General features: G+C 53.9%; 1 protein-coding gene across 2 annotated transcripts in view; it reads right to left on the bottom strand.

The window, feature by feature from the left end:
- The window catches only part of LOC111148027 (tet methylcytosine dioxygenase 3), a 98447-nt gene extending 81862 nt beyond the window's left edge, over positions 1-16585 (bottom strand). Inside the window, exons 1-3 of one of the 2 annotated variants that reach the window (XM_022504380.1) lie at positions 16522-16585; positions 14946-15667; positions 493-549 (exon numbers count right to left, since the gene is read on the bottom strand). In XM_022504380.1, the coding sequence (XP_022360088.1) occupies positions 493-549; positions 14946-15248 (360 nt within the window). In that variant the 5' untranslated portion in view covers positions 15249-15667; positions 16522-16585. Of the gene's footprint in view, positions 1-492; positions 550-14945; positions 15873-16521 lie in introns of those variants that run through there. The other variant, XM_022504381.1, reaches the window with a different exon arrangement.
- Between the last annotated feature and the right edge of the window lie 9383 nt (positions 16586-25968).

Raw genomic sequence — 25968 nt, 5'->3', positions numbered from 1 at the left:
CCATCTCCATGGTGACAGCAGCATGACTAATGACACCCTATCAGCTTCAGACTCAGGAGCACAACCCCCCCTCCCCCCTTACACCCCCCCACCCCAGCGCCCCGGGATTTCTGCAGGTTGGACACAAACCAACAGCACCAGGGACATTCTCTAGAGATTTCCAGAGGCAAGAGTGGGGAGTGGGTTGCATGTCTTAAAAACACATACACACACACACACACACACAACACACAGTTCAACAAACCCAATCCCAACTGAACCCAAACCATCCAGCTGAGAAAGCAAAAAGAATCCAAACAAAACCCACACAGGCCTGAGAATTCATTGGTCGCCCACACCCCCGCCACCCCTCCCCCTCGGCTGCTGCTACACACACAGTGGGAGATTAAGGGATCACCAGAGGAGACCCTTTATTTTTATCCAATCCAGTCAAACACTTCACCCCCACCACACACGCGCACACACACACACATGCGCGCGCGCACAAGGTACCTTGACAGCAGCCCCTTGTCCCCACGGCCCGGCTCCTTCACCAGCCTTTATTTCCACCTGCAAAAGAAGCCAGAGAGACTGATGAGCCCGGCAGACACCAGGAAAGAAGCAAAGTCCTTCTGCTGCACACCCCCAGCACCGCTGCAGAGGAAGGACGAGAATGGGAGGGAGGGGGCCTCGGAAAGAAAGGATAGCTGGGACCATCTTCCTGCCTCCAGCTGCCGCCCAGACTCTTGGTGGATGGGCTCCTTCGCCTTCCTGTGTTTTTGTTTTCATTTCTCCTTTTTCCACCCTCCCGAGATCCAGGAGGGCACTGCCCCTCCTCCCGCGTCCTGTCTGGCCTCGTCTCTCCCCGCCCTGCCCGCTCTACCTCCGCCGGCCTCCTCTGGTGCATCGGCCGGCGGGCCTCCCATTATCCCCGCCGGAGCACACGGAGGGAGGCACTGCAGAGGAGGCGGCGGCCAGCTGCCGGCTTGGCTCCCCTCCCCGCCGCCGGCGAGGCTGGTGTGGAGGGGGCGGCGCGCTCGCCAGCCAATCCCCGTGGCCCGCCGGGCGGGGGCAGGGCCGCCGGGGGCTGGACCTGCCCAGCCGGGAGGCGGGGGGGGGCGCAGCCAAGGGTGCTGCGGAGCTGCGCTGGCTGCTGCCCAGGTCTGCCGCCGCCGCTCCCTGGCAGGCGGGGGATCCCAGGGCACCTCGCTTCCTCCCAAGCAGGGGACCCTGAAGGTAATACCCAGGGCGTCCTCTGCATCTCCGGGGTCAGAGAGGACATATCGCGCCCAGCCAAGCTGGGGTGGACTGGTGGGATTCCCCCCGCTCGTAGCAGCTCTCTAACCCGAGGACACCAGCATACTACCTCATCCTAGCAGCAGCCAGGACAGTGTGGGTGCCGGGTGCTGGGATAAGAGCAGAAGGGGTGACAGCCCCCTTCATCTTCCAAGAAAAAGAAACAGAAAAAAAGTCTTGGCAGTGTGAACCTTTACCCCATTTTTGCAGATGAGGAAACAAGGCAAGACAAGCAAAGGAACTTACCCAAGGTGACAACAGCTAGAACAGGGCAGAGCTGGGATTCGGAGCCAGACCCATCTGGCTCTAAAGCGAGATTCTGAACCATTACACAGTCCTGCTCCTCCCTCCCTCTAGCGCCCACCTCAGAGAAGAGACTACCTGAAGCCCACACTGCCTGTGGCTCAAAGCCTCACCAAGTCAGCCCTGCCCTCCTCATACACACAAACACCCACACCTTACCCTGGATCACTCATCCCTCATGCCTGAACATACCCCACCCCAGCCAGACTGCCTCCGCTGCCACCACCACTATGATGTTTCCTCTTCTCTCAGAAAGGCCACAGAAGGTGGCTCTCCAGGTCCTAGGCGGCCCCCAGACCTCAGGGCTTCCCAGCCCTGGGAAAGGCTGAGGAGAGGAGGTGATCAGGACCCCAAGAGGTCTGGCCTCCACTTCCTAGACTCTGAGCCTTTGAACACTATAACACCCAGGAGACTAAAAGAACAGCAGGAGGAGAAAGAACAGGATGGGGATTTCATTTCCTTTCATTTCCTGGGCATCCCGGGCACATCCTGCTGCACCCTAACCCTCCCTGGAGCTGAACACCCCAAAATCTCCACCTCTGTGGGAAAGGGCCAGCCACAGAATCTGGCGCTCATGTGGCTGGCCCAGTTCCTGGCTCCATCATATCCAGCCACAGCACCGCGTGTGACTTTACCTCTCAGCCTCACTTGGCTCCTCTGTAGAATGGAACTACAAATACCAGCGAAGCCCTGCACAGTCTGGAAGATTCTACAGAGAAAGGTAGCATGGCGCCCACCGCATGACTGAGCAGAGCGAGCCACCAGCACTCTGAATTTCGGGGGGGAGCTCACCGTGGGCCACTTCTCATCTCACAGATGAAGACGCTGAGCAGCAGGGGAGAGGCGGCTGATAGAACTGGTTAGGACTTGTGGGAGCCTCTGTTTCAGAGGAGCTCTGCTACCTGCCCGATCGCTGCCCCCTCCGGGGTGTCCTGCGCTGATACTCAGAGTGGGACGAGCCGTCTCGGGCTCTGGTGAGGAGACTCCAAGAAGCACCAGGGCCCACACCTGCCTCACCCCTGGGGACAAAGGGCAGCCCTGCTGGCTCCTCTCCAGTGTAGGTAACAAGGCGAGGCAAGGAGCAATGTCCCGAACCATGGCTCAAGATGGGAAACGGCTTCTGCACCCCCAAAGCTCTTACTTTGGCCAGGCCAAGAGAAGTGCCCTCTTTATCCTGGTCCCCACCACCCCTGGCCCTCCACCCCCGCCCCACACACCGTCTGCTGCCCATTCAGAGTGACTAACACTGCCTGGACAGTGACAATTAATAGCTGTTGTGGCTGCCACAGTTTCTCGAGCCCCTGCTCTGTCCCAGGCCCCGAGCCAGTGACGCCATAGGAGCATCTGACTGGGCATCTGACTTACTCAACACACAGCCCTGCCTCTAATGGGGAAGTGGACTGAGAGATGGTAAGTCACTTGCCTAGCAACACACAGCTGGTGAGAAGGGAGCTAGAATTCCAATCTAGGCCTTTCTCGTTCCAGTTCTTTAACTGCCCCCTTCTCTGCCAACCCCAGGGAAATGCAAAAAGGGACAGGGTCATTCGAACCTAACCAATTCCCTTCCAGCTATGGGTCTGGGAATCGTAACATTTTTCATGCCTCAGAGACTTCGTGAAGCTGCTCCTTGACTCGGTTCCTCTCCCCTTTCCCCTCCCGCGCCTGGTGCTGGGCTTCCTCTGCCTGTTTCCTCCCTGGGCGGCCTTCCCAGCTCCTCTAGCCCCCGCGAGCATCCCCCACTCCTCTGGGGCCTCACAGCGCAGCTCACAGCCTCTCCTAGAGCACCACTCACAACCAAGCACAGTTATTTATTTACACGGCGTCTTCCCCACGTGGGCGGGGGCCCTGTCTTCCCCACTTTACTAGGCTCTGCACAGAGCTGGAATGTGCTAAGTTTCTAGGCAAGGAGGGTGGGGAGGGAGGGGGTTGGGCACTGAAATGTGGAGGCCGCTCTCCTGGTTGACCTTCTTTTTGAGGTCCCCAAGGATCAAAGGGACACCTGCTCTCCTGGGAGGGCAGACCTGCTCGGACTGAGCTAGAGCTGAGCCTCAGCCTCATTCAGCCCGCACAAGTCTTCCTCCCCAGCCTGCAGGAGCCACCCTGTCTGACCACCCCCCCAAAACTCCAGTGCCAGCTCAGTCCTACCCCACCCACCAGTCCTGGCTCCCCACCCCCAGCAGCCTGCGGATACCCAAGAAGAGCCTGTAGTAGTCCACCTGCCCCCACCTCTGTCCCACACGGGCCCTCTACCCTTTCCTGAGGCACTTGGAATGCCAGGGCTCCATGCTCCTAGCAGAGACACTCTTCACACCCCATGGCCAACCCTCTCCTATCTCTACTGGCCTCTCTTTCTGCATTTTGGACTTTTCAGTGACTGACCCAGATGTCCTTGGGCCCCCTGGGGGCTGCCATGACCGCAGTCCCACTATACTCCCAACAAGAGGAATAGGGCCACAGCCATCCCCACTGAGGAGAGGCAGATGGATTTGCTCACTCTCAGAACACACAAATGACCCCAACACTGAGAACCGCAGTGACACGGGTACCCCCAGGCCAGAAACCACACAGATACACCAAGACTAGGGGATGGGGACACATGCAGACACAGATTCAGGAGCACGCGCGGGAACATCAACCAAATGTCAACCCCACGCAGGGCCCCATACTCGGAGCATGGTGTAGCAATTTTATTTAATCCTCAAAATCAACCAGTGAAACAGGAATTATTCACACCCATTCTACCGATAGAGAAATCCATTGACAGGGAGACTAAACACCTTGCCTAAGGTCACACAACTAGAAAATGACTGAGCAGGGCTCTTGCCATCCCCTCACTTGCACTGATACAGTCGGGGCTGCTCTGGGTAGTTCTAGGATTTTACTATCAACCTACCTCTTTTAGTGTTGGCAGAGAATAGACAAAGTTCTCTTCTCCGGCACAGCTGTGTCCTGAATGAGGTCACTCCCCACAGGCTTTACTTTAAAGCTCAGTTCAAGACCTACTTCCTCCAGGAAGCCTTCTAGGGTTACCCCAGTCCTCTGCCAGCCGACAGCACTTGTAACGTTTCTCATTTGACACTTGGTACTACTATTTGTCAGTCTGGGGGTCCTGCTTCCCCCCACCAGAATGGCTGGAGTCATGCCTTTCCAAAGCCCCTGAGGGGTTTTGCCCAACATACCACACCCGGAAGGCACCTGAAATCAACTGTGGGGGAAGTTGTACCCTCCTCTCCTTCCCTTTCTACCACACAAAGGATCCTGCCAAAGAAACCCAATACCCCCTCCACCTTCAGAGCCTATGTTTGAAGTCCCCGGTGTCCATGCATCAATTTCCACCCAAGTAATTGCAGCCCATCACACACATCATCCCCTATATTTGAAACTCTTTGCGGTTGTCATGGGAACTGCCTTTGCCTTCATTCACTGATCAGGGCTCACAATTAGCTTTGGCAGCGGAAGTCTGTGTCAACAGCAATCACACAGAGGAGGAGGAAGAGGAGGAGGAGAAGGAGGAGGAGGAGAAAAGGTGCTTCTCCTGGAGACTAGAGACGCAGCAGAGATAGATTGAACCAATGTGCCCAGCAGCGTCTGAGGGAACACAGTCAGAGGTAGCCAAAAACTCCGCCCGCCCACAGACTTCCCTACTCACAAACAGAACGTACCTGGGCCCCCCAGGCCAGCAGACGGAGGCTGTAGCTCTGCCCAGACCCCGCAGGCCTCCTCGAAGCTTGGGAGAAAGTCTTAGAGTCTATTTCCCCACCCCAAATTCAACAGCTTTGGGCCACCAAATGTTCCAGGATCCAAGCAAACAACATGAGACCTTAAGAGGTTGTAGAGAAGTGGGACAGGAATGCTGAGTAGTTTAGAAACCCAGGGACAGCACCCACCCCTGGAAGACTTCCAAGAGGTATTCACACAAAGCTCTTACCTACCACCTGGAGGACCCAGGAATACCCTCAGGGGTCCCTTGCAGTCAGTCCAGTCCTTCCACACCCTGCCACCAGTCCTGAGCATTCAAGAAGCATCTCCACACACCTCAGACTCAGGCAAGATGCCCCCTTCCTCCTGGAGGCCTCTCACCCTTCACCTATGGCTACACTGAGACTCTCAGAACATATCTCCTCCCTTCCCCACTGGGCCCAAAGGTGAGTAAGGCTGGTCTCTGCCCTCCAGGCGTCCCTCCTCCCTCACAGCCCTGGCAGCCTGTCCTGTAATTATTTGTTTCCACGCTTGTCTCCCTCCCCAGACTGTGAGCTCATTAAGGACGGAGCAAGCACTGCCTCCTCCTTCCCGCAGCTGAGGCTCCACTGCCTGGACAGTCCCAGGCGAGACTCACGCTGAATGAGGCTGGGAAGGCAACTCGAGGCGAGTCAAAGCAGATGCCTTCCTGCTTGGGAAACTGAAGCCAGTGCCGGAGGGAGTGACAGCCCTCCCCCAGCACAGGGGACACTGCCAGTCCCGCCGCCGGTCCCGCTGCCCATCCCGGGACCCGAGGAACATTCCGGGGAGGTACCTCTCCTCCTTGTCCCAGCACCAGGGCTTCCCGACGCCCCACACCGTACTAGGGCATGAACGCTTACCCTTAAGAGCAGAGCAATCCGTGAAGAGAGGAAAAGAGGAGACCCGAGTGAGCCAGTCCGTGTTCTTCTAGCGTGAATGGCTCTGGAGCAGAACAGACTCGATCTAGCCCAGTGCCTGGGTATTTGTTATTGACCCAACATCCCCACGCCCCTTCCTGAGGCTTCCTCCAGCCTTGTGGAGGAGGGGTGGGGGCCAAGGGGGCACATGCCCTCTGGTAAACGCCCCCAAAGGACTTCACCCAATGCAGCTCCCCTTCCGTTTGGAAGGTCCCGAACTGCTGCTCTCCCAGCAGCGTCTCTGTTTGCAGTCTCCCCAGCTAGGGGGTGGGGGGTGGTCACTGGACTTGGCACTTACACGGCTCAGAGCCGGCAGTGGAGGAAGAACTTGTACAACCTGATGCAAGCCAGCAAGCCCCAGGCCTGGGGTCACCTGCAGGCCAGCCAGTCACCCCACAAGTCAGGTGCCAGCTTTCTCTTCTCCCTCAAAAACTAATTAAAAACTTGGGCAATGGGATTTCTTAGGCAAATGATGGGAGATGAGGCCCCATAGGGTGTGTCCATGGCAAGCACGGCAGCAGCCTCTGCCCTGCACGGGCCACACTCAGGTAGAGACCCACCTCAGCCCTCAACACCACCACCACCCCCGCCACCCCCGCCCAGCTGCTGGCCAGGTCGAAAGAGGACTCAAGGGAGATGAAGGGGTGCCCTTCCTTTCTAACACCTCTCTTCCTGAGCGTCCTACCTTCGATCCACAAGGGAGCTATGAAGAAGTGATGGGGAGGGGGATGAGGAATTAGTGACAACTCCTGAGACCCCTGAGGTGGTCTTTCAACCAGTCGGAGGCCCAAGGCAAAAAGGAGACAACAGGGCTAGATGTAAACACAGGCTCCTGGTGGTCAAGACTAGGGGTGGGAAAGGCCACTTCCCCCTAGGGAGCTTCAGAGACAGCCTTTGGGTGGGGAGCCACGCCTCATTCCTATTGTTCTTTCCCCATAAAACTCAGCCCATGCCTTCCAGGAGAAGTGATGATGAACTTCAGGGTGTGTTAGAGCCTAGGAAAGCACCAGCCCCTTCCACACCCCTCCCCGCTTACCTTGGAGGTGGGGTGGGGACAGGGTTCCCAATCCAAAATATTCTTCTGAGAGCCGCCAGCACAAACAACTATGTCCCCAACCCAGTTACAGGTTTCAGTGAGGGTCCAGAGATCACACAGGGAAACTCCATATTCAACAGAACTTTTCAGAGTAATGGAAACATTCGCTATCTGTGCTGTCCTGGGCACAAGGCATGGCCACATGTGCATACTGAGCAACTGAAGGGTTGCTAGTACAGCTGAGTTACCGAATTTGGTTTTATTCCATTTTAATTAATTTAAATTTAAATAGCCACACAGGGCTAATGGCTACCATACTGGACAGCTCAGAAAGAGTGCATTTCTTAAATCTGGGGAGTCCATGAGTATTACTGAGAATCTGCTGAAAACCACAGGCCCTCTCCCCTGAGAAAACACACCCAGTACCTTCACACATCATTTGGCAGAAATTTTCAGAAAGTTCACAGACTTTATTCCAACACAGGTCTGAGATTAGGTCTAGGTCTAAGATTGTCTATAACTTGACCAAAAACTTTTACTAAGAGCAATGTTTCTTCTGCAAAGTAATTGTCTAAGTAATGTGAAAACAGACCTGATATTATACTTCACAGTCTCAACAGGAGACACCAAGCGTGGAAGCCCCCACCTGACAGAGGATGTCCTCGTGACATCCCTCCCATTCAACACCCAGCCTCTCCCCAGACGTGTGCAGGCACAGGAGAGGCACTCCCTCTTAGGGCTGGCTCTTCATTTTTGGAACAGCTGTAAATGTTAGACATTTATTTTTTCTCTTCTTTTTTTAAAGTAAGCTTTACACCCAAAGTGGGGCTGAACTCACGACCCTGAGATCAGGAGTCGCATGTTCACTGACTAAGCCAGCCAGGCGCCCCTAGACAATTCTTTTTTCTAACACAAGTTCAATCTCCCTGCTTATAATTTCCACCCACTACTAAAAGTTCTGCACACTCCTCTACACATAGAAATTCCCTCTTTCACAGAAGACTCACCTTGGCGTCCTTCACTGCCAAGCTGAACAGCCCTATTTCCTTCAGTCATCCTATATGTGACCATTCTGACAGACCTCAAGAGAGGCTGTCAACAATGCTTTCAGAGTTTCAGCTCTTCCTACTTGCTAAGAAGTAGGAAACCAGGGTTCCTTACCTGTGTATTAGTTTTTCTTTTTTTCAACAAGTACAAGATTCTGGATTCACTGATTAGATTCCATCAGCTCTGGCTGGGGCCCATTGCTCCAGACTGCCCCCACTTAACCCCTTGTTCTATCATTCAACTTAATACCTGCACCACAGCCCTCACCACTCCACCCCACTCCCAGAGCTGACACACCTACTCCCCACCAACATCTCGGGCATCTTAGGAATATGGTACACATGCCTTCTCCTCCATAAATCTCCAAACCCTCCCATAAGATCCAAGGTTCTATAAACACACCCCTCTTTCACAACCACCACCATCTACTACTCTCATGGGCTCCAAGATCCTGCCAGGCTGCTTACCAGCAGACATCTTCCGAGAACCCTCTCCTGACTATTCTCAAAACACACACGCACAAGTTCCACAAGTTCTTAAGGGGTTTTATTGCTAACTCACTATACTAGAAGGTAATGGGTTCCAGAAGAACAAGAATAAACCTGAAGTAAATCTCACGAGGTTCCTGTCTCCCTGACCTGCAGGGCAAAGAAATGGGTTGGGTTGGGGCTACCTGGGTGGCTCAATTGGTTAAGCATCCGACTCTTGGTTTCCACTCAGGTTGTGATCTCAAGGTCATGAGATCGAGCCCCATGTCTGTGGAGCCCCACACTCATCTCCGAGTCTGCTTAAGTTTCTCTCTCCTCCTTCTGCCCCTTCCCACACGCTGTGTATGTGTACCCACATGCACACTCTCTGAAATAAATAAATCTTAAAAAGAAAGAGAGAGAAAAGGAAAGAAAAACGGGTGGGTCATCTTCCTTACTCTTGTTGGCAACTAGAGTTGTCTACCTGTTCATCCAGACTTACTTCTGGCCCCTTCTCCAAGCTCCACCCCCTTTTTCCAGTCACACAAGTGCTGAAGATCGGCTCCTCACACCGCATGCACATACAAATCACCTGGGAATCTGGTTAAAGCACAGATTCTGATTCAGTACATCCTAGGTGGGGCCCGAGATTCTGCAGCTCTAACAAGCTCCCAGGTAACGCCAGTGCTGCTGGTCCACTGATGGGCACAGAGGACACCTGGTCACGAAGCATTCAGATTCTCCAAGACTCAGGGTAAGCAAGCAACCAGTGCTAGAAGAGCCCAGGCGGGCGCCCATCGCCTCGGTCTCTCATCTGCATCAGCGAATTTCCACCCTAACGACACATTAGATGTACCTGGGGAGCCCCAGCCTGACTAGGTTCACCACAGACCAATTAAATCAGAATCCCTGAAAGTAGAACCCAGGGGATGGCAAAAGTGGAATCCCTGGGCCACACGGTTGATAAAGAGACTGAATGAGGCGGTTATGCCAGTGGCCTCTCTTCAGGATGACTTTAAATAAAAAGCTGGCCTTCTCATCTGTCCAAGAAGCTGCAGGAGATGCCATCATTTATTTGCAGAAAACCAGATCTATTAATTTGGCTGGGCAGCTTTATAAAGAGCCACAGGGACCAACCCCACTCCCCAGAGCTCACCACCTGCCTTTCTAGTCTCACAAACCACCTTTTGAACAATCTGCTCTAGAATGGGCCAAAACAGAAGTCAAGCTTATGTGTTCATAATTTCCCAAATCTCTGCAAAATTGGGACTTTTTGCCTGTCTCCAGTCTTTCAGCCCTCTTTCAGCCACCGTGACTGCATAAAGATTGTCACTCTGCAAGCGCCGGTGACTGTTCCACAGGGAGCCAATGGCTCACACTCAGGCTGAGGCAGCGGACAGGCCCTCCCTCCCCAAGCACACAAGCACACCCCACACCCGCAGTCTTCCCCAAGCTCACTCCTCCCCACACAGCAGGGCCCCTGGTAGCTGTTCTCTGTCCCCAGCTATGCAGCGAAGTTGTAAGCCTACTCTTCCTTCTCGTTCTTGCCGGAGGAGTATATACAAGATGTTTATTGTCTTGGGTATTTTCCACCAGCCTCAGCACATTCTGGCCACTGGACTTCCTGACACTCCTCTTAAGGGGTCAGACCACTCCTGAATCTGCCCTCAGCGACACGCACCCCCTTTCCACATATGGAGCGTGGCCTTCCACCATCCACGCTCACTCAACAGCAGCCTGCGCAGCCACCCAGATGGCTCAGTTCTCCCTGAGTCCCACCACCTTACTCCTTGGGGCACCATTCAGGGCTGTACTGTCAGCATTTCCTTTTGAGGGGGCAATCCTATCCCTCCTGCTAAGTTCCCTTTTAGAGCCTGTGGCCATGGGGTTAAAAACTGTTTGCATTTGTAAAAAAAATTTCTAAACTCTGTGGCCAATGCCTGTCCTTGCCCAGCCTTCACTCCGGCTTCGCAGACGCTAAGCTGGGGTTCCTTTCTCAACAATGGATCTGATCGCCTCTGTTTTACCAGTCAATTCTCCTCCCCTTGCTGGTGGGAACTGGCGCCAGCCCGAGAGCACCCCTCCTCCCAGCCTCTGTCTTCAGAAACAGAGTGACAGGCAAGGCAAGAATTCACAGGTATTCTGATACTGTGGAGGGGTCCCCAACGCTGAGGTATCTTGTCTCAAAACTGGCAGAGAGAGCCAATGAAGCCATGTGGCCGAGGGCCACACGGTGTTTTCACACTATATATATCTTCCCATTTCTCTTCGTTTTCACCCACAATGTTCTCAGTCAAGCTTCCCACCTCATACACATGTTTTTCTAAGGAGGGTTTGGATTTTTTTTCCATTAATAGTTATTCTCCGACCCTTCCTATCAGGTGTTTAGTGCCTTCACCCATGAGCAACTTCTCAGTCAGGCCCAAGACCACAGCAGGTCCCGGCCCCCGGGTGTCCAGCCTCCTCCCCCAGAACGGAGGCTGGCAAACTCCTCCCTCCTTCAGCCCGGCTCCAGGGTTCTTCTGTGAGCAAGCTACAAGATGTCTAGAGATAAACACTTAATTTGTATTATATCTCTACAATTACCACTCAGAAACTAACTAATACAGAATTGTTTATGCATAAAGACACCACACTGTCTCCGTTTCTTTCATCCATCACCACCCCTCAGAGTTCAGGTTCACTCCCAACCATCTTCTCTAGATGTTCTAGGAATGTTTTGTCCCCGTCTATTGATTACCTACTATGTGCCAGACATTATGCATATTTTAATTTCCATTAATCCTCACAACAACCCCACAGAGAAGGGTCACGTCATCCGACAACTAAAAAACCGATGCTCAAGGGGAGCCTGTGTGGCTCAGTCAGTTAAGTGTCAGCTCTTGAGCTCAACTCAGGTCTTGAACTCTGAGTCATGAGTTCAAGCCCTGCGTTGGGCTCCATGCTGGGCATGGAGCCTACTTAAAAAAAAGAAAGAGAGAGAGAGAGAGAGAGAGAGACAGCAGTGCTCAAGACAGTAAGCAGTATAGTGCTTACTTTGGGGTCTGAGATGTACTTTGTCTCCACACCCACCAAACCCTACTTTTCTAATTAAGCATCTTCATTGTGCTACAAGTCACCACTCAGGTAAAAAGAACGTGAAGACTATCAGCCTCAGACATCAGCCTAGGACCTAAATCCTTCCTGCCATTAGGAAGAAAGACCTCAGTCCAGGAATGAACCACGTCAAGGCAGACAACCTCGCTTTCAGTCCCAGAGAGCAGTCACCTGGCTCTGGTGGGAGGGCCTGTCCCTGGGAGCGTTCTCTAGTCTTAAAATGATGAACTTCTTTTCTGAGAGAAGGGGCTCCACAGGACCTCCCCCTACACACACATACACACACACTACAAAAAAAGAGTGAGGAGAAGGGAAGAAAGACAGGAAGCCCAAGATAATGTTCCCCCTTTACAGAATGATACAAGGAAGCTGTTAGTAGACAGCTCAAAGGAGGCAGGGGGAGGTGGAGGCGGGATGGAAGTAAAAGGGGCCTAGAAGAAGGAATGCCAGGGAGCAGGGAGGCAAGGAGATGGACTGGTTCTCAAGAGACTCCTGGATGCTGTGTCTTACCCCACCTGAAGAATCAGGGCCAAACTCTAAAGGTCCATTCCTGAGCCAAAACCAAAAACCATCCCCAGATGTCAGTGATACGTCTTCCCCTTTCCCAACCTCCCCAATCCCAGGACGCATTCCCTCTGCTACAAGGTTGCTCAGGTCTAATGCTTAAGGTCCCGGCAGTCCCCCTGGGGCTGGTAAATGCGGGGCTGATTCCCGGGCTTAGTCATGCAAGCAGAGCCTCTCGGGGTGTTTCTCAGCTCCGTGACTATGCCAGAGATACGCTCATTAAAGGCAGCATGGTCTGGACAGTGGTCCCACGCTTTCAGCTTTCACAGACCCATTTAAAAAAAAAATCATAGATCTAAAGCTACTAGTTACCATCTTGTATTTTACCAAGTAAAGACTTTTTAAAAAAAACAGACCCACTTTCCATCAGCACCTTTTATAAAAGGCATCATTTTATAAAAGAAAACACATTTTGAACGTCAAATTGAAAGGATCTATGCTTAAAACAAAAAAAAAGCTCACTCCAATTGTCCCCTTTCCATTACTTCTCTAGAAACTGGGAGAACTTTGTGGTGGGCCAGCACTGGTCTACATGCCCGTATGCGGACCTTCTGTCCTGGGACACCTCGGGCCACCAGTCCCAGATGCTGGGGGCCTACAGGGACAGCCAGCCATGGAGAGGTCCACAGGGATACAGATCTCTCAGCAGAGCTGTCTCTAAGCCTCAGCGAAGCCAGATCCCTGTATTTGAACCATGATCACCGGGCTGCCCAGGGCAGCAGCTTAGGCACAAGGATGACAGGACCCTGGCCCCACTCCCCGCACCCTTCACTCGGCTATGCCGCACTGGTGCTGCCCTAAGAAAAGCTCAGACACGGTTCGACAGTGCCACTGGTTCCAGGAACATCCAACTTGGAAAGATCAGTGCCCCTGCTCCTCGGGTTTGATCACAAGAGAAGTAGAGTGAAACATAAGTGGGGGGAGGGTGAACGCTTGAAGGAAGCAACCAAGGGAACCAAGCTTTCAAAATAGACTGAGCAGGTCTTCCTTACACCAGAACAGCAGATCTCTTGCCAAGCAGTGAAGCCTACCGCTGCTCTTCTCCCCGCTTTCAGAAATGACCCACAGGGCCCCACACCAGCAGGATGCCAACTCCCCACGGCACCAGCAACATACAGGGGATGGACGTGGTCTCCCAGGCTGGGGTGGGGAGCTGCCTGCTTTAACCAGAGACCGGGGAAGTCAAGCCCAGAGCCTGTGGTCCTGGGCCGTGACAGGCAGCTTCCACAGGGAGTGGACAGAAGGTGAAAAGAGCAAAAAACATCCCAGCGACACCCACTTCCCTGCCCCCGACACTTGGAGCTTCCTATCCAGCCACGGGACCACAGCCCCATCAAGCTCACGGCACAGCTGGGCGCTCAGCGGTCAGGGAAATCCCAAGCACCAGCCGCCAGCCCGTGGAAGCCACAGGTACCCTAGCCCTCAGAAGCGCGGCGGCTCCCAGCCCAGCTGGAAAGGGCTTCAAAGGCCATCAAGCGCAACCCCTCCATTTCCCCAGGGAGAAGACAGGCCCAGAGAAGGGGCCCAAGTCGTCTGAGCCCTCGGACAAATCAGTAGCAAAGCGGAGGAGCCCCGCAGACAGCGCAGGCCGCCGGCTCTGTCCAGCACCAGTTCCGCTGCCTAGAGCGACCTCAGCCGCTCCACCGCTCCTCCCAAGCTGCTCAACTTTGCTCATCACTACTCCTGCCAACTCTCCGCTATCGAGGCTGCCACCAACCTCGTGCTGGCAGCCCGCCACCCAACTAGAAGGAAAAGATGGCCAGTGTAGGGTCACTACCTCTCCACTTTCCCCTTTCATCTCGTCCCCGCTCCTCCTTTCCTCCATCCCCCTATTCCAAATAAAGGGAGTACTCTTTCCTGGGCTTGACAGGGTCTCAAAAGCACATCATTTATTCATTCACTCATTCATTCCATTAGTCTCCGAGTGCCGACTACATGTCAAGGAACTGGGCCGGGTCCTGAGAACACAAGAGATAAAGAAAAGTCTTTGACCTCCAGAAGTACTTCAGTCCAGCAGGGGAACCCAAATCATGGGTTGTCATTAAATTTCCAGTTCCAGCTGGCGCTCTTGCTGTCTCTCTGAGAATGATGGGGCCATCCCATTCCGTCAGGGCAGCATAAAACCACCCTGTCACCCCAAATCTTTCTTTCCAAATCCCTCAGTCTCTACCCCTTACCTGACACCACCACTCCCCATGTCACTCAAGTATTGGTGTGACCCTGAAGTACACCTGAGGCTTCAAGCAGGACAAAAAAACTTCTAGAAATAAGGCTGGATGTGTCCTGCATCAAATGCAAACATCAGAGACCAGAGTGCTGGCTGGAGCCCCCACTCCCTGGTTCCTCGCTTACAAACCATCAGCCCGGCAAAGAAGCACAAGCCCGCTTGGGCCCAAGGCCCCATCCAGAGTTAGACCAAAAGGATAAGAACGGAAGCACAGGCTGAACGGTGTCCGACAAGCCCCTGGGAGGACAGCGGTTGGTGGTAAGGTCAGGGCGGCCGAGCAAGGGCCCGCTTACCTCCTTGAGAAGCCCCACCTTCTTCTTCAGCACCTCACACTTGCGCAGTTTGCAGATCTGGTGCGTGCGGCGGTTGGTGCAGCTGGTGCAGGCCCCGCAGTTCTCCAGCCGCCGGCAAGGCTCACAGGTACCACACCGTTTTCGTTTCTTTCGCCCATCTCCACCCCCTCGGAGCTGGGGCTCGCTCCCAGCCATGGGGAGCCCAGGCCCCTGGAAACCCCCTACCATCACCTGGCCCTGAGGGAAGTCATAAAGGCCTGGCAGTTCCGGCTGGACCGCCAGGGGCACCTGAAATTGGCTCATAGTGCTGCCAGGGGCAGGGGCATAGGTGCCAGAGAAGGGCCGCGGTCCAGTGTCCTGCCTGCCCGCCAAGGCCCTCCACCAGGTCCTTCTCTCCTAAGACAGTCAAGAGTGCACAAGGGTGAAGGCAAGTAACTCCAGTATCCAGGATGGGCGCCTCTTCACCTCCTCTGCAGCACTCTGGCCGGGCTCAGCCGGGGGCCACTCTCCCATCTGCTGGAGCCCGGGATCTGGGGCAGGACACCAGCAGCGGTCCCCAGAGAAGGGATCATCTTGGCTGGGTGGGTTCTTCACCCTCACCCACCCTGGACCCAGGCATGAGGTGAGCAGGTGGGTGTGTGGTGGGGGCTGGGCAGGTTGAGGAGGTTCTCTTGGTACTTGTCCTCCCGGGGGCAGGATGATGGAGAAGAAGGCAGCGTTGCCTAAAAAAGAGACAGAAAGGGGAAGCGCATCACTCGAGGCTCAGGGACAACTTTCACATGTTACCTCTTCCTGCTTCTGGAAGAAGAGAAAATGGGGGAAGAGAAAGGACTTGCTCACATGAAGTCCTGCCTAGAACCTCTGGCAGGGCGCACCGGCACCCGCTCCCCGCCTGCGGGAGGAGGCCTTGCGCCCGATGGGGGTGCTGAGGGAACCTGCCCGACAAATGTAAGGGGGTAATCAAGGTGAGATTTCTAAGAAAGTTGTCCACTCCCCCCCCCCACCCCCGGGCTTCAGAGAGTTTCACCAAAATTCCCACACACACACCCCTCACTGGAGGTCGCTGGGCCCTCCCCGAGGGAGCAGGGCTTTCAAAATAAAGTTTGCTGAGAGCTTCACTCGGCTGGGCTGCCCGAGCGCCCCCGGCACGGAAGCGGCCTGGACGGGGGCGCGCCCGGGGTAGCCCGCGCCGGCAGCCCCGCCGCGTCCCCCTCCCCCGCCGGTCTGCCAGACCGGGGAGGGAGGCCCGCTCCGCCGAGGGGGCGCGGGGAGGGGGGCGCGCTCCAGCTCGGGCCGGGCCGCGCGCGCGCCGCCGCTCGGGCTCCTTTGTTCTGGGGCCTCGGCCGCTCGGCTTCGGCGGCTCCGCAGCCCCCGCCCCGCCCCGCCGCCCCCGCCCGGCTCCGCTACACTGTGACCCGTAGCACCGCCGCCCCGTCCCCCGCAACAAAGTAGCGGCCCCCCCCCGCCGCGGCCGGCCCCCGGGCCGTCCCCTCCCCCCCTCCCCGGGCCGGGCCCCCCACGCCTCCCCGCCGCCCCTCCCCCACCCCGGAGCCGGAAAGGCACCGACTGCACCGACCTGCCCGCCGCCTCCGGGGCGGAGCGCACAAAGGGGCAAAGTTTCCCGGCCCGCGCTGCCGCCGCCACCACCGTCGCGGCCGCCGCCGCCGCCTGGGGCGCCCGCCTCTCGGAGCGCCTGGCCGGGCAGAGCTCGGCGCGCGGAGCCCCTCGCCCGGGCCGAGGAGGGGACGGCGCAGGAGGAAGGAAGAGGCAGCGGCGGCCGCGGCGGCAGCAGCAGCAGCAATGAAGGCGTCCGCGGGACTCCCCGCCCCCCGCGCGCTGCGGCACGTGCTCGCCCGGGGACTCCCCCGCCCGGGAGGGCGCGCACGTGCGGCCCGGCCAAGCCCCTCCGGCCCCGCCGCCCCCTCCGCCGGGCCCGGGGCTGAGCGAGGGCTGGGGGTGGGGGGTTCCCTCGGAGGGGGGGAGGGGACGGAGCGGGGAGCCGGTGGCCGCAGGGCCCGGCTCCGCCGCCGAGCCTTTGCACCTGCAGCACCTCCCCACCCCCGCGTCGGCCCTCCCAGGACCCGGCTGCCACCTTGGGGCTGGCGGCCCCCGCCCTCCGGCGCTTCTGCAGCCCGGGCAGGCGAGGCGGGCCGCGCGGGGTGGGGCACGCGGACCTCCCAGCCTAGGCCCTCGGCCGAGCCGGCCCCGTGTCCCCACTTCCTGCCGCTCCCTGTGGGCCCGAGCGGTCCGGGACGGCCCCGGAGCCCCCGGGAGCCCTGAGCTCCGGGCCTGACTGACCCCCCTCTCCCGGCTGCCGCTCGCTCATTCCGAGACAGGACAATGGGGGACATCGCGCGTTTGCGTACCGAGTCAGCCTGGCCGGCAAGGAGGGGGTACCGGGGGGCAGAGGCTGCGGGACGGCCGCGGGGCACCCTCGCAGGGGTCACGGCCGAGCGCCGTACTCAGGCGGACCCCAGGGCCCTGCCATCGCGAGCCTCCCCCGCGCCGCACTCGGCTCTTTCGCGTCGAAAACAAAGACTAACCCGATACCCCCGCCCTGCCTCCCAGAGGAGGGGGAACGGGCGCGTCGCGGAGGGTAACGGGGGAGGACAGCGTTCAGGAGGGGCTCGGAGAGCCTCCGCAGGGGCCGTGGCGCAACCAAGCCCCATTAGCCGGTGCACACACTTTGAAAAGTCACCCTGGGCTGTTTTCCAGGCAGAGGACAAGGAGCACGACACAAGAATATTTCCAAGTTGCCAAACTGCCCGTTCTCTCTGCTGCTTTTTTTCCCTCACCTGTTGTGCAGGCCAAGTTGAAATTCCAGGTTAAATTAATTCTGCTCCACCCATCTGGCCTGACTGCTAGGCGAGTGCCCGCAGCTGCCTTCCACCTACCTGGGTTGCTGGGGAGAAGGGTGGGTCTCTAACACACACACACACACACACACACACACACACACACACACACAAACACACGCACACGCTCGCGCGCGGGCAAGTCCTGGCAGAAACAACCACGGGGCGGACTGGCCTGACCAGTTTGGGCGGTGCTCAGGGAGCCAGGTACCTGGCAGGCATCCCCGCCCGGCTGAAGCTAACAACTCAGCCAGAACTGGAAAAAGAGCATTCGGCTGGCTATTTAGAAGAAACAAAAAAAGTAACTGATCTCAAGTAGCGCTGTCCAGAAAGCCCTAGGCGGTAGGAGAAGCCGGGATTCTGCCTGGAACTTCCCTCCTCGCAGGCCTTTTTTTGACAGCCTGTTGCAGCGGCCGGGGTTGTCAGCTGTGGGTGGGTAGGAACTTGGTGGCTGCGGTACTTACTTCCTACCCGGGTGCTTGAGAGGGCTAAAGAGTTTCTGTTCAGGGAAGTAAGTCTAGAGCTGAGAAGAGATACTTTGAGAGTGTAATTTTCAATCAAACATGAGAACAGGTTGTGGACTTGAAATTGTTGTCAGTGTAATAAATGTTTAATGTTTTCAATAATTTCATTTTAATGAAAATTATGTAAAAGAAAATGTAGAATATACAGAGAATTTGAAGACAAACATCACCCAAATACAACCCCATTTAACTATGTGCTACATTTCCTTCTAGCCTTTTCTATTTGTAGATTAGTTCCTTTTTTTTAAATAACGTGGTTGTATTCGCTCTGATTACGCAATTTGCTGCCTTCTTTTCACTTAACTTTATACCATAAGCATTTCCCTATTTGTTTCACAATCTCCAGATAGTGTGACAATGGGGTGAAGCAGGTGGCTTAGGGACAGCGAATTCTGGGTTCCAGACCCAGCTGTGTCATTTGCTAGCAGAGTGACCTTGGACAAGGTACTCACCAACTCTGAGAGAATCCAAGTAGTTGGCCTAGGACATTCTAGACAGCATTACTTGAAATCAGTTACTTCTTTTTTTCTTCATAGGGCATAATAAATGAGAATAGTTATTGTCTCACCTGTAGAACAACCTTTAAACTAGGTACTATCATGAAACTCATTTTACAGATAAAGAAACAGAGAGATTAAGGAACTTGCCTAAGGTCACTCAGCTAGCAAATGGTAGGTTCAGAATTTGAGCCTGGCATCTTTCCTCCCATATTCTGAGCAATTTAGTGTGCTAAAGTACTCTCCACCAGCCATCTATGGGAGCAGAGGTTGTTTCACAAAACCCTGGGGCTTAGCTAGCTAGGTGGATGCCGGTGCCATTCACCAAGCAGAGTGTGGCAGGAGACATGCATGGAGCCATCCATGTGGAGCTGGAAACACACACATGAGCTTCATTGTTGAGCACAATGTGAGGCCTCAGGTGTGGAGGGGCTCATGGTAGCGGACATGGAGAGTGAAAGGAAAGGGCTCCAGAGAAACAGCCCTGACAAGGGACCAGCCACAGAAACTAACAAGGAGCAGCCAGGGAGGTGGGAGGGGAACCAGGCCCAGCCGGACACCTGCCTGTGTTTTCCCAACTGCTTCTCCCTCTGGAACCCTGCCCTTCTCATTTGCTCATTTCCTGTGCCTAGGGAAACCCCTTCCCACTTCACCCCCCCCCCCCCCTCCCCAGCTACTCCTTCTACCTGCCAAATTCCCACTCGTCCTGCAAGTCTCAGCATAAATGCCAGTTCTTCTATGAAACTTTCCAGCTCCCTGGATTCCAGAGCCCCACCTACCCCCCCCCAAGAAGTTTGATGCTCCCTCCCTTTGCAACACTTATCTTATCAGCATTGTAATTGTTGGTACATTTCCCTCCCAGTTACTCTGGGCTCCTAGAGGGCTGGGACCTTGTCTTTTCACCTTTGTAACTGTACACCTAGCACTGGATCAATATGTGTTGAATGAAGAAATGAGGTCAGTAGAACCTGATCAATGACATATCCCAGTGACATCGAAGACCCACAGGCTTCGGAGCGTTTGCTTTGTCTTTTTTCTAGCAGGCCTCCTGTGCTGCCGGGTTACTCCTTCCTGGCACTCAGGGCGGTAGAGCAGCCCGAGGTGCCATTAAGCCCGAGGGGGCATTAAGCTAGAGGCAGTGGTTTGCTAACTGTGGTCCCCAGACGCAGCATCACCCACACCTGGGAACTTGTTAGAAATGCAAGCTATCGGGCCGCACCTAAACCTACTGAAGCAGAAACTGCAGGTGCGGGCCCAGCGCTGTGTTTTAACAAGCCTTCGGGTGATGCACGCTGGAGTTGGAGGAGCACTGGACTCGCGGAAGCCGGCGGTTGGGAAGCCAGATCAGCACCCAGGCGGCGGCCAGGATCCGGCCCCAGGCGCTTAGAGGAAGTAGACTGGGAGAGGCTCCTTTTAATTAAGCAGGGTGGTTAGCCCCACCCCCCAGCGACCGAAGACGGAGCCTTTTTTAGGCCAGGGCTCCGGTGAGGTCAGGACCTGGCTGCCGCAGCTGCCCCAAGGGTTAGAAAGGGAAATCCCGTCGCGAAGGAAACAAGCCCAGTGGACTGCGAGCTCTGCAGGGTTGGCAGGGGGCGTTTCCCTGGCTGGGGACGGAGGTGGGGCTGGGAAATCATGAGGACTTCCCGCTCCACTGAGGAACGGCAGTGGATTCAGCACCCGGCGAAGAGCACAGGGAGTTGGGTCGGATGTGCCGCGTGGTTCTTCTGGAAGTCACTTCGTGGAATGAACGCTGCCGCTTGCTTGTGGAACCTGTGAATGATCTCGTGCGACTAACCTCTGAGATGCTTGCTTGGCCCTGCTCCTTCTCTTTCGCTAAGACGCAATTTGTCCTGTCTGAAGGAGCTTTGCACTATGGAACCTTTTGCAGAAAAGTAAACATACAGCCAGGTCCCCACCTGGGCTTTAAAGATTGAAGGCAAGGGGGGGGGGGTATTTGGTTGGGGACGTGTTTCTTCTTTGGTCCTGTACTGGTTAAAAATATTATCAGCTAATGTTTTTGTAGAGCTTTCCTGTTTCAAAGTACTTCCACATATATTATCATTCTGTCTACAGAGTGGCGAATACACCAAGTGCGAGTGTTACTTTCCTTTCCTTTCTGTGACATAGCTTTTATTCTTATTATCGCCATCTCACAGATAAAGGAACAGGGACTCAGAGAGGTAATTTGTCCAAGGTCATTCACTACCAGGTGGCACAACTGGGCCTACAATCCAGGACCTCTGTAATTCACCTATCAGGGCCAGAGCTGATATGGGGCAGAAGCCGGCATTTTGCTCCTAGGAAGAGAGAGATGTGTCCGTAGATTCCTTTTGGTCATGCATGGGTTAGTGTGATGTGTGTAGCATATCTAGACTATGTTTTCTGAGTAACTCAGCAAATGCTTTCCTGTTTTATTTTTGAATTTAGGCTGAATCAAATAGACTGCATAACTAGCGAGAAGAATGCGAGGTCCCCACCATAAATAGGAAAAGATGAAATAACCTGGAAATCTTCCAGCCTAAGGGGGCTGGGCAGGAGGGTGGGAACTTTGATGGACTCCGAGACACAGGCTGCTGAGCATCAAACAGGTATAAAGGCCTTGGTAACCCCACACCCAAGCCTTGGTTTGACCCGATGTAACAGTCAGGATCCATTAGGTTTCATGATAATAACAAGCCCCATGTGTCAATCATGAAATATGTCCATTGGGGGCCAATAGGAGCTCTGTTTCCCATAGCCACTCGGGGACTCAGGCAGCTGCAACTGGACATGTTGCCCCCTTGACCCTGAAGGCAGGAAATGTGGATGGGGCAGATCAAGCACTAATTTCCCAAGTGTTTACCTGGAAGCAATTCACATCATTTCTGCTCTCATTTTAGTGGCCAAAGCAAGTCGCAAGGTGGCCAGGAAGCACCGTGCCTGGAAGGAGAAGCAAACATTTGGTTATAACAGCACTAATAACACACAGGGAATAGCGGATGTGGATATTCGAGGGGTGTGTAAGCGCAATCAGTTCCACCCATTTCATGAGTGCTTCTGCCTCCTGGGGATGAGAATCTGAGATTCCCATTCTATTGGCTTGTCATTTCTCCCACTAGAGAGGATTCTGAGACTTAGACCAGGGACAAGGAAATCTGAGCAGAGGGAAGCATAGTGGAAGAGATGAGTGGCAGTGGGGCAAACTCAGTAGAAATTAATGTTAAATTGAGAAAGTATCCAGCAGTGGAAAGGACTCAGGGTATCTCAATCACCAGGGGCCCACCTGCTAAAGGAAAGTTCTAAAACAGCAGAGTGATGGCAGAAGCATTTTCCTGCCTTCTCACCATTCACTCCCATTCATCCTTCCTGCCTAACTTGGGTGACACTCCAGGAAGCCTTTGATGGTCTCTCGAAACTGAACCTTCCCAGCACATTGTTAGAGTGCCTGGGTCCTTCCTGTGAACTGTGCTGTGGGAAGAGAGCACATCTCACTCAGGGTTGCCCTACGGGGGATGTGGTAGAATCTCAGCATGAAGGCAGAGCACCCAGCAGGAAGGCTGCTGCAGGAACCCAGGTGAGAACAAAATGATGGTGGCCTCCAGGTGGGTTGTGAGGTGGGGGTGGAGAAAAGTACTGGAGAGAGATTTACAGAGTCACGTAAACAGGGTAGGGACTGATGACATGAGGACGTATGGAGGAAGTTTTCAGAAGAGCAAGGTCAGCCTTTCTAAAAGGAATTTGTTAAAAAAAAAAAAAAGTGGAGAGTTGGGGAGAGGAAAGCACAGAACATACGTGCACTATGAAATCATGAAATTCCTGAGCTACACATCTTAAGAATCCAGCCAGAGCGCTGCAAAGCCTTCTTAGGAAGAGTTGAGCATCCCTACGAGATGGCTTCAACTTCAACCTGCTTGTCCCATTGCCTTGTTTCTATATGCTGCTCCCGTTCCATCTCCGCAGAGCAGGAGCCTGTCCCATCTGAGACCTGAACTTGATATCAACCCCTTTCATTCTCAAGGTTCCCCTGCCCCATATCCTTTATGCATGAGGGTCAAGCCCCATTTGCAGAAACTGTGCAATGCTGGCAAACCCATCCTCAGAGCCCCTACCAATCCACTTGGCCATTGTGCACCCTTCCCCCCACACCTCCCGTTTCCCCAAACACTGACATGCTCCCTCTGGGTGCCTGGGCTCCATTTCCAGCTCCGCTGTGCATTGGCTTGTGACTGTGGGTGAGGTAATTCCTCTCCCCCAGCCTCCTTCCCATCTGTCCAAATGCTACTTATACCACCTCCTTTGCAGAGGATCAAAGGATCCATGCTATGACAATGTCCTGTCTCGGACCTTGGTGTATAGTAGGCACTCAGGTGGTCTCCTCCTTTCATCCCGTCCCATCCCCTGTTTCCTCTTCCCCATTCACAGAGAAAGGGACTTACAATATTTTAACCACATGTAGCCATGACAACCAGAGTTAAAATGTATACAATCTTTAGGGAGGATATTATGTATTACCTAGGAGAAGGGAGGTAATGATGTCCAGGTGCCCAGGATGGGACTTGCCTCTGATTAGAAGCCCCCCAGCAGCCTCCCCAGCTAAGACGAGCATCCTCCAAACGCATCCTTCCCTACATATTCAAGCAGCCCTAGCGCCTGCCACCTCCACTCTAAACTGTCCTGAAGTTGTCCCTTCTCTCGGCCACCAGGTAGCTAACCAGCTCTCACTCCTGCTCCCCTCCTTGCCCTCACCCTGAGGCCTCCTTTCTCACAGATATGGATCCCACCTCCGTGGATTCAGACCTCCTGGGCCTGGCAGTATCACCAGAGCCCTCGACTTGAAAAGACGGGGTGCCTGGACCATCCTGCAGCCTATCAGAAGAAGAAGTTCCAAAGTCTAGGCTCTCCAGGTGTGACAGGTGGGCCCACAGCAGCTGCAGCCCTGACGGTGTGCAGGAGAGCAGACTCTCAGGAGGCCCCGGAGCTTCTGAATCAGGCTCTGCATTCCAACGAGCCTTCCAGGTGATTCCTGGGCACCCTACAAATGGAGAAGCTCTGCTTGCAAAGTCTTCAGGGATAAACGGGCTAGAGATGAAAAAGCTGCAGTGCTTCCCCATGGAGCAGGAGAGGCGCTCTTGGGAACACCTGCACTGATGGACGGAGTCATTCGAGGTCACTCTGGCAGCGTTCCTGGGGAGGGAGTCTGTATTGCCAACATGGCAGTATTTATCTGCTAAGCCAGGGAAGGGGTGGGTATGAGCTGATGCCTCCCTCTCCTTGCCATTCTTTAGGTTGTCCTCCTGAAGACAGGACTAGGCCAATGACCCACATCCGCCTGTCACTGGCCATTCCAAACCACAATAAAGCACGAATTTGAACATCCAACTTTTGGAAAACAATATAATTATTTATGCTGAACCAAAGCCTTTCAGACAGAAAAGGGGTGTGAAGGCAGAAAGAGCCACAGTGAACATACAGATTAGTGCCTCAAACAGGAAGGTGCAGCGGGCAAAGGACACGCAAGTGAGGCAGTGATAGAAGCCCCAGAAGAACCTCACAGCTGCTAGAAAAAGGAGGGAGAAGAACAACGACACACAGAAAGCTGAAAGTAACCCACAGGGCCCGATGGGTGTAGAAAAGTCGAAGCTGTGGGATTTTTGGAAAATATCCCCAGGGCCCAGGGAGGAGGCTGCCCCTTGGCCATAAGAGCCTCCTTGGAGGCAGGCAGGCAAATTCCTTACATGATATACCTGATATGCAGGGTCTGTGCACAGGACATCCAGTTAAATTTGAATGTCAGAGAAACAACATATCATTTCTTAGCATATGTATATACCAAATGCTACATTCTGAAGCAGCCCTGCGGCAGGGTTAGAGTCTGTTCCCAAGGCCTGCGACCAAGGGAGTTTGGGGCTGAAAGTCAGTCTCCACCTAAGGCCCAATGGTACCTTCCTACGACCTACCCTATTTCTGAAATCAGAGAGAAAATGGGCTTTGTTAATTTTAGGGTGGGGCAGTCTTTTATGAGAGAGGCTATGCCATATTGTTTGCTTTTTTTTTTTAAGATTTTATTTATTTGATAGAGATCACAAGTAGTCAGAGAGGCAGGCAGAGAGAGAGAGAGAGAGAGAGAGAGAGAGGAGGAAGCAGGCTCCCTGCTGAGCAGAGAGCCCGATGCGGGGCTCGATCCCAGGACCCTGAGATCATGACCTGAGCTGAAGACAGAGGCTTTAACCCATTGAGCCACGCAGGCGCCCCTATACTTAGTATTCTTAATGTGTAAGAAAAAACACGAATATCCAAAGTGAAGGGGGGGAGGCCAACGATGTGAACATTCACAAAAGAAGGAATACAAATGACCAATAAAAATATAAAAAGCCCAACCTCATTAATAATCATAGCAAACTGGTAGATTATAAAATGAAAATATTCAATTTTGCAAAGACTGTAACAATTCTCTTTCCCAACATATGGGAATACAAATGGGCAAAAAGAAAAATCTGAAAAAAATATGCAGTCCAATGTTAATCACTATTAATGTTGTAGACCATATCTTTAAAAATCTATGTTTTAGGATGCCTGGGTGACACAGTTGGTTAAGTGACACTCTTGGTTTCAGCTCAGGTCCTGATCTCAGAGTCTGCTTAAGACTCTTGCTCCCTTTGTCCCTGCCTCCCCTAAAATAAATAAATCTTAAAAATATCTTTTCTGTTTTAATATTAAAATAGTATTTTTGAAAAATATTTGGCAACATTGGAAAACATTTATGAAATATATGAAATCATATACATTTGTAAGTAGATACGCACAAAGATAGGAAGAGAATAGATCGCAATAATAACAATGGATCTCTTGACGATTTTTTTCTCTTCATACCTGTCTTCTAGGGGGTCCTGGCTGGCTCAGTCAGTTAGCGTCTGCCTTCAGCTGAGGTCATGATTCCAGGGTCCTGGGATCGAGCCCCACATCAGGCTCCCTGCTCAGCGGGAAGCCTGCTTCTCCATCTCCCACTACCCCTGCTTGTGTTCCCTCTCTCCCTGTGTCTCTCTCTGTCAAATAAATAAAATCTCTTAAAAAAATACCTTTCTTCTAAAACTTTAACAAATAATATTATTCCTATAATGGAGAAATAAAAAATTATTTTTGAAAAAAGACAAATGGGGGGCGCCTGGGT

This window comes from Enhydra lutris, unplaced genomic scaffold (assembly GCF_002288905.1).
Source record: "Enhydra lutris kenyoni isolate GAN:26980312 unplaced genomic scaffold, ASM228890v2 scaffoldscaffold18, whole genome shotgun sequence".
NCBI lineage: Eukaryota > Metazoa > Chordata > Mammalia > Carnivora > Mustelidae > Enhydra > Enhydra lutris.
Note: the sequence above shows the minus strand (reverse complement) of the source record. Positions and strands in the feature narration are given on the sequence as shown.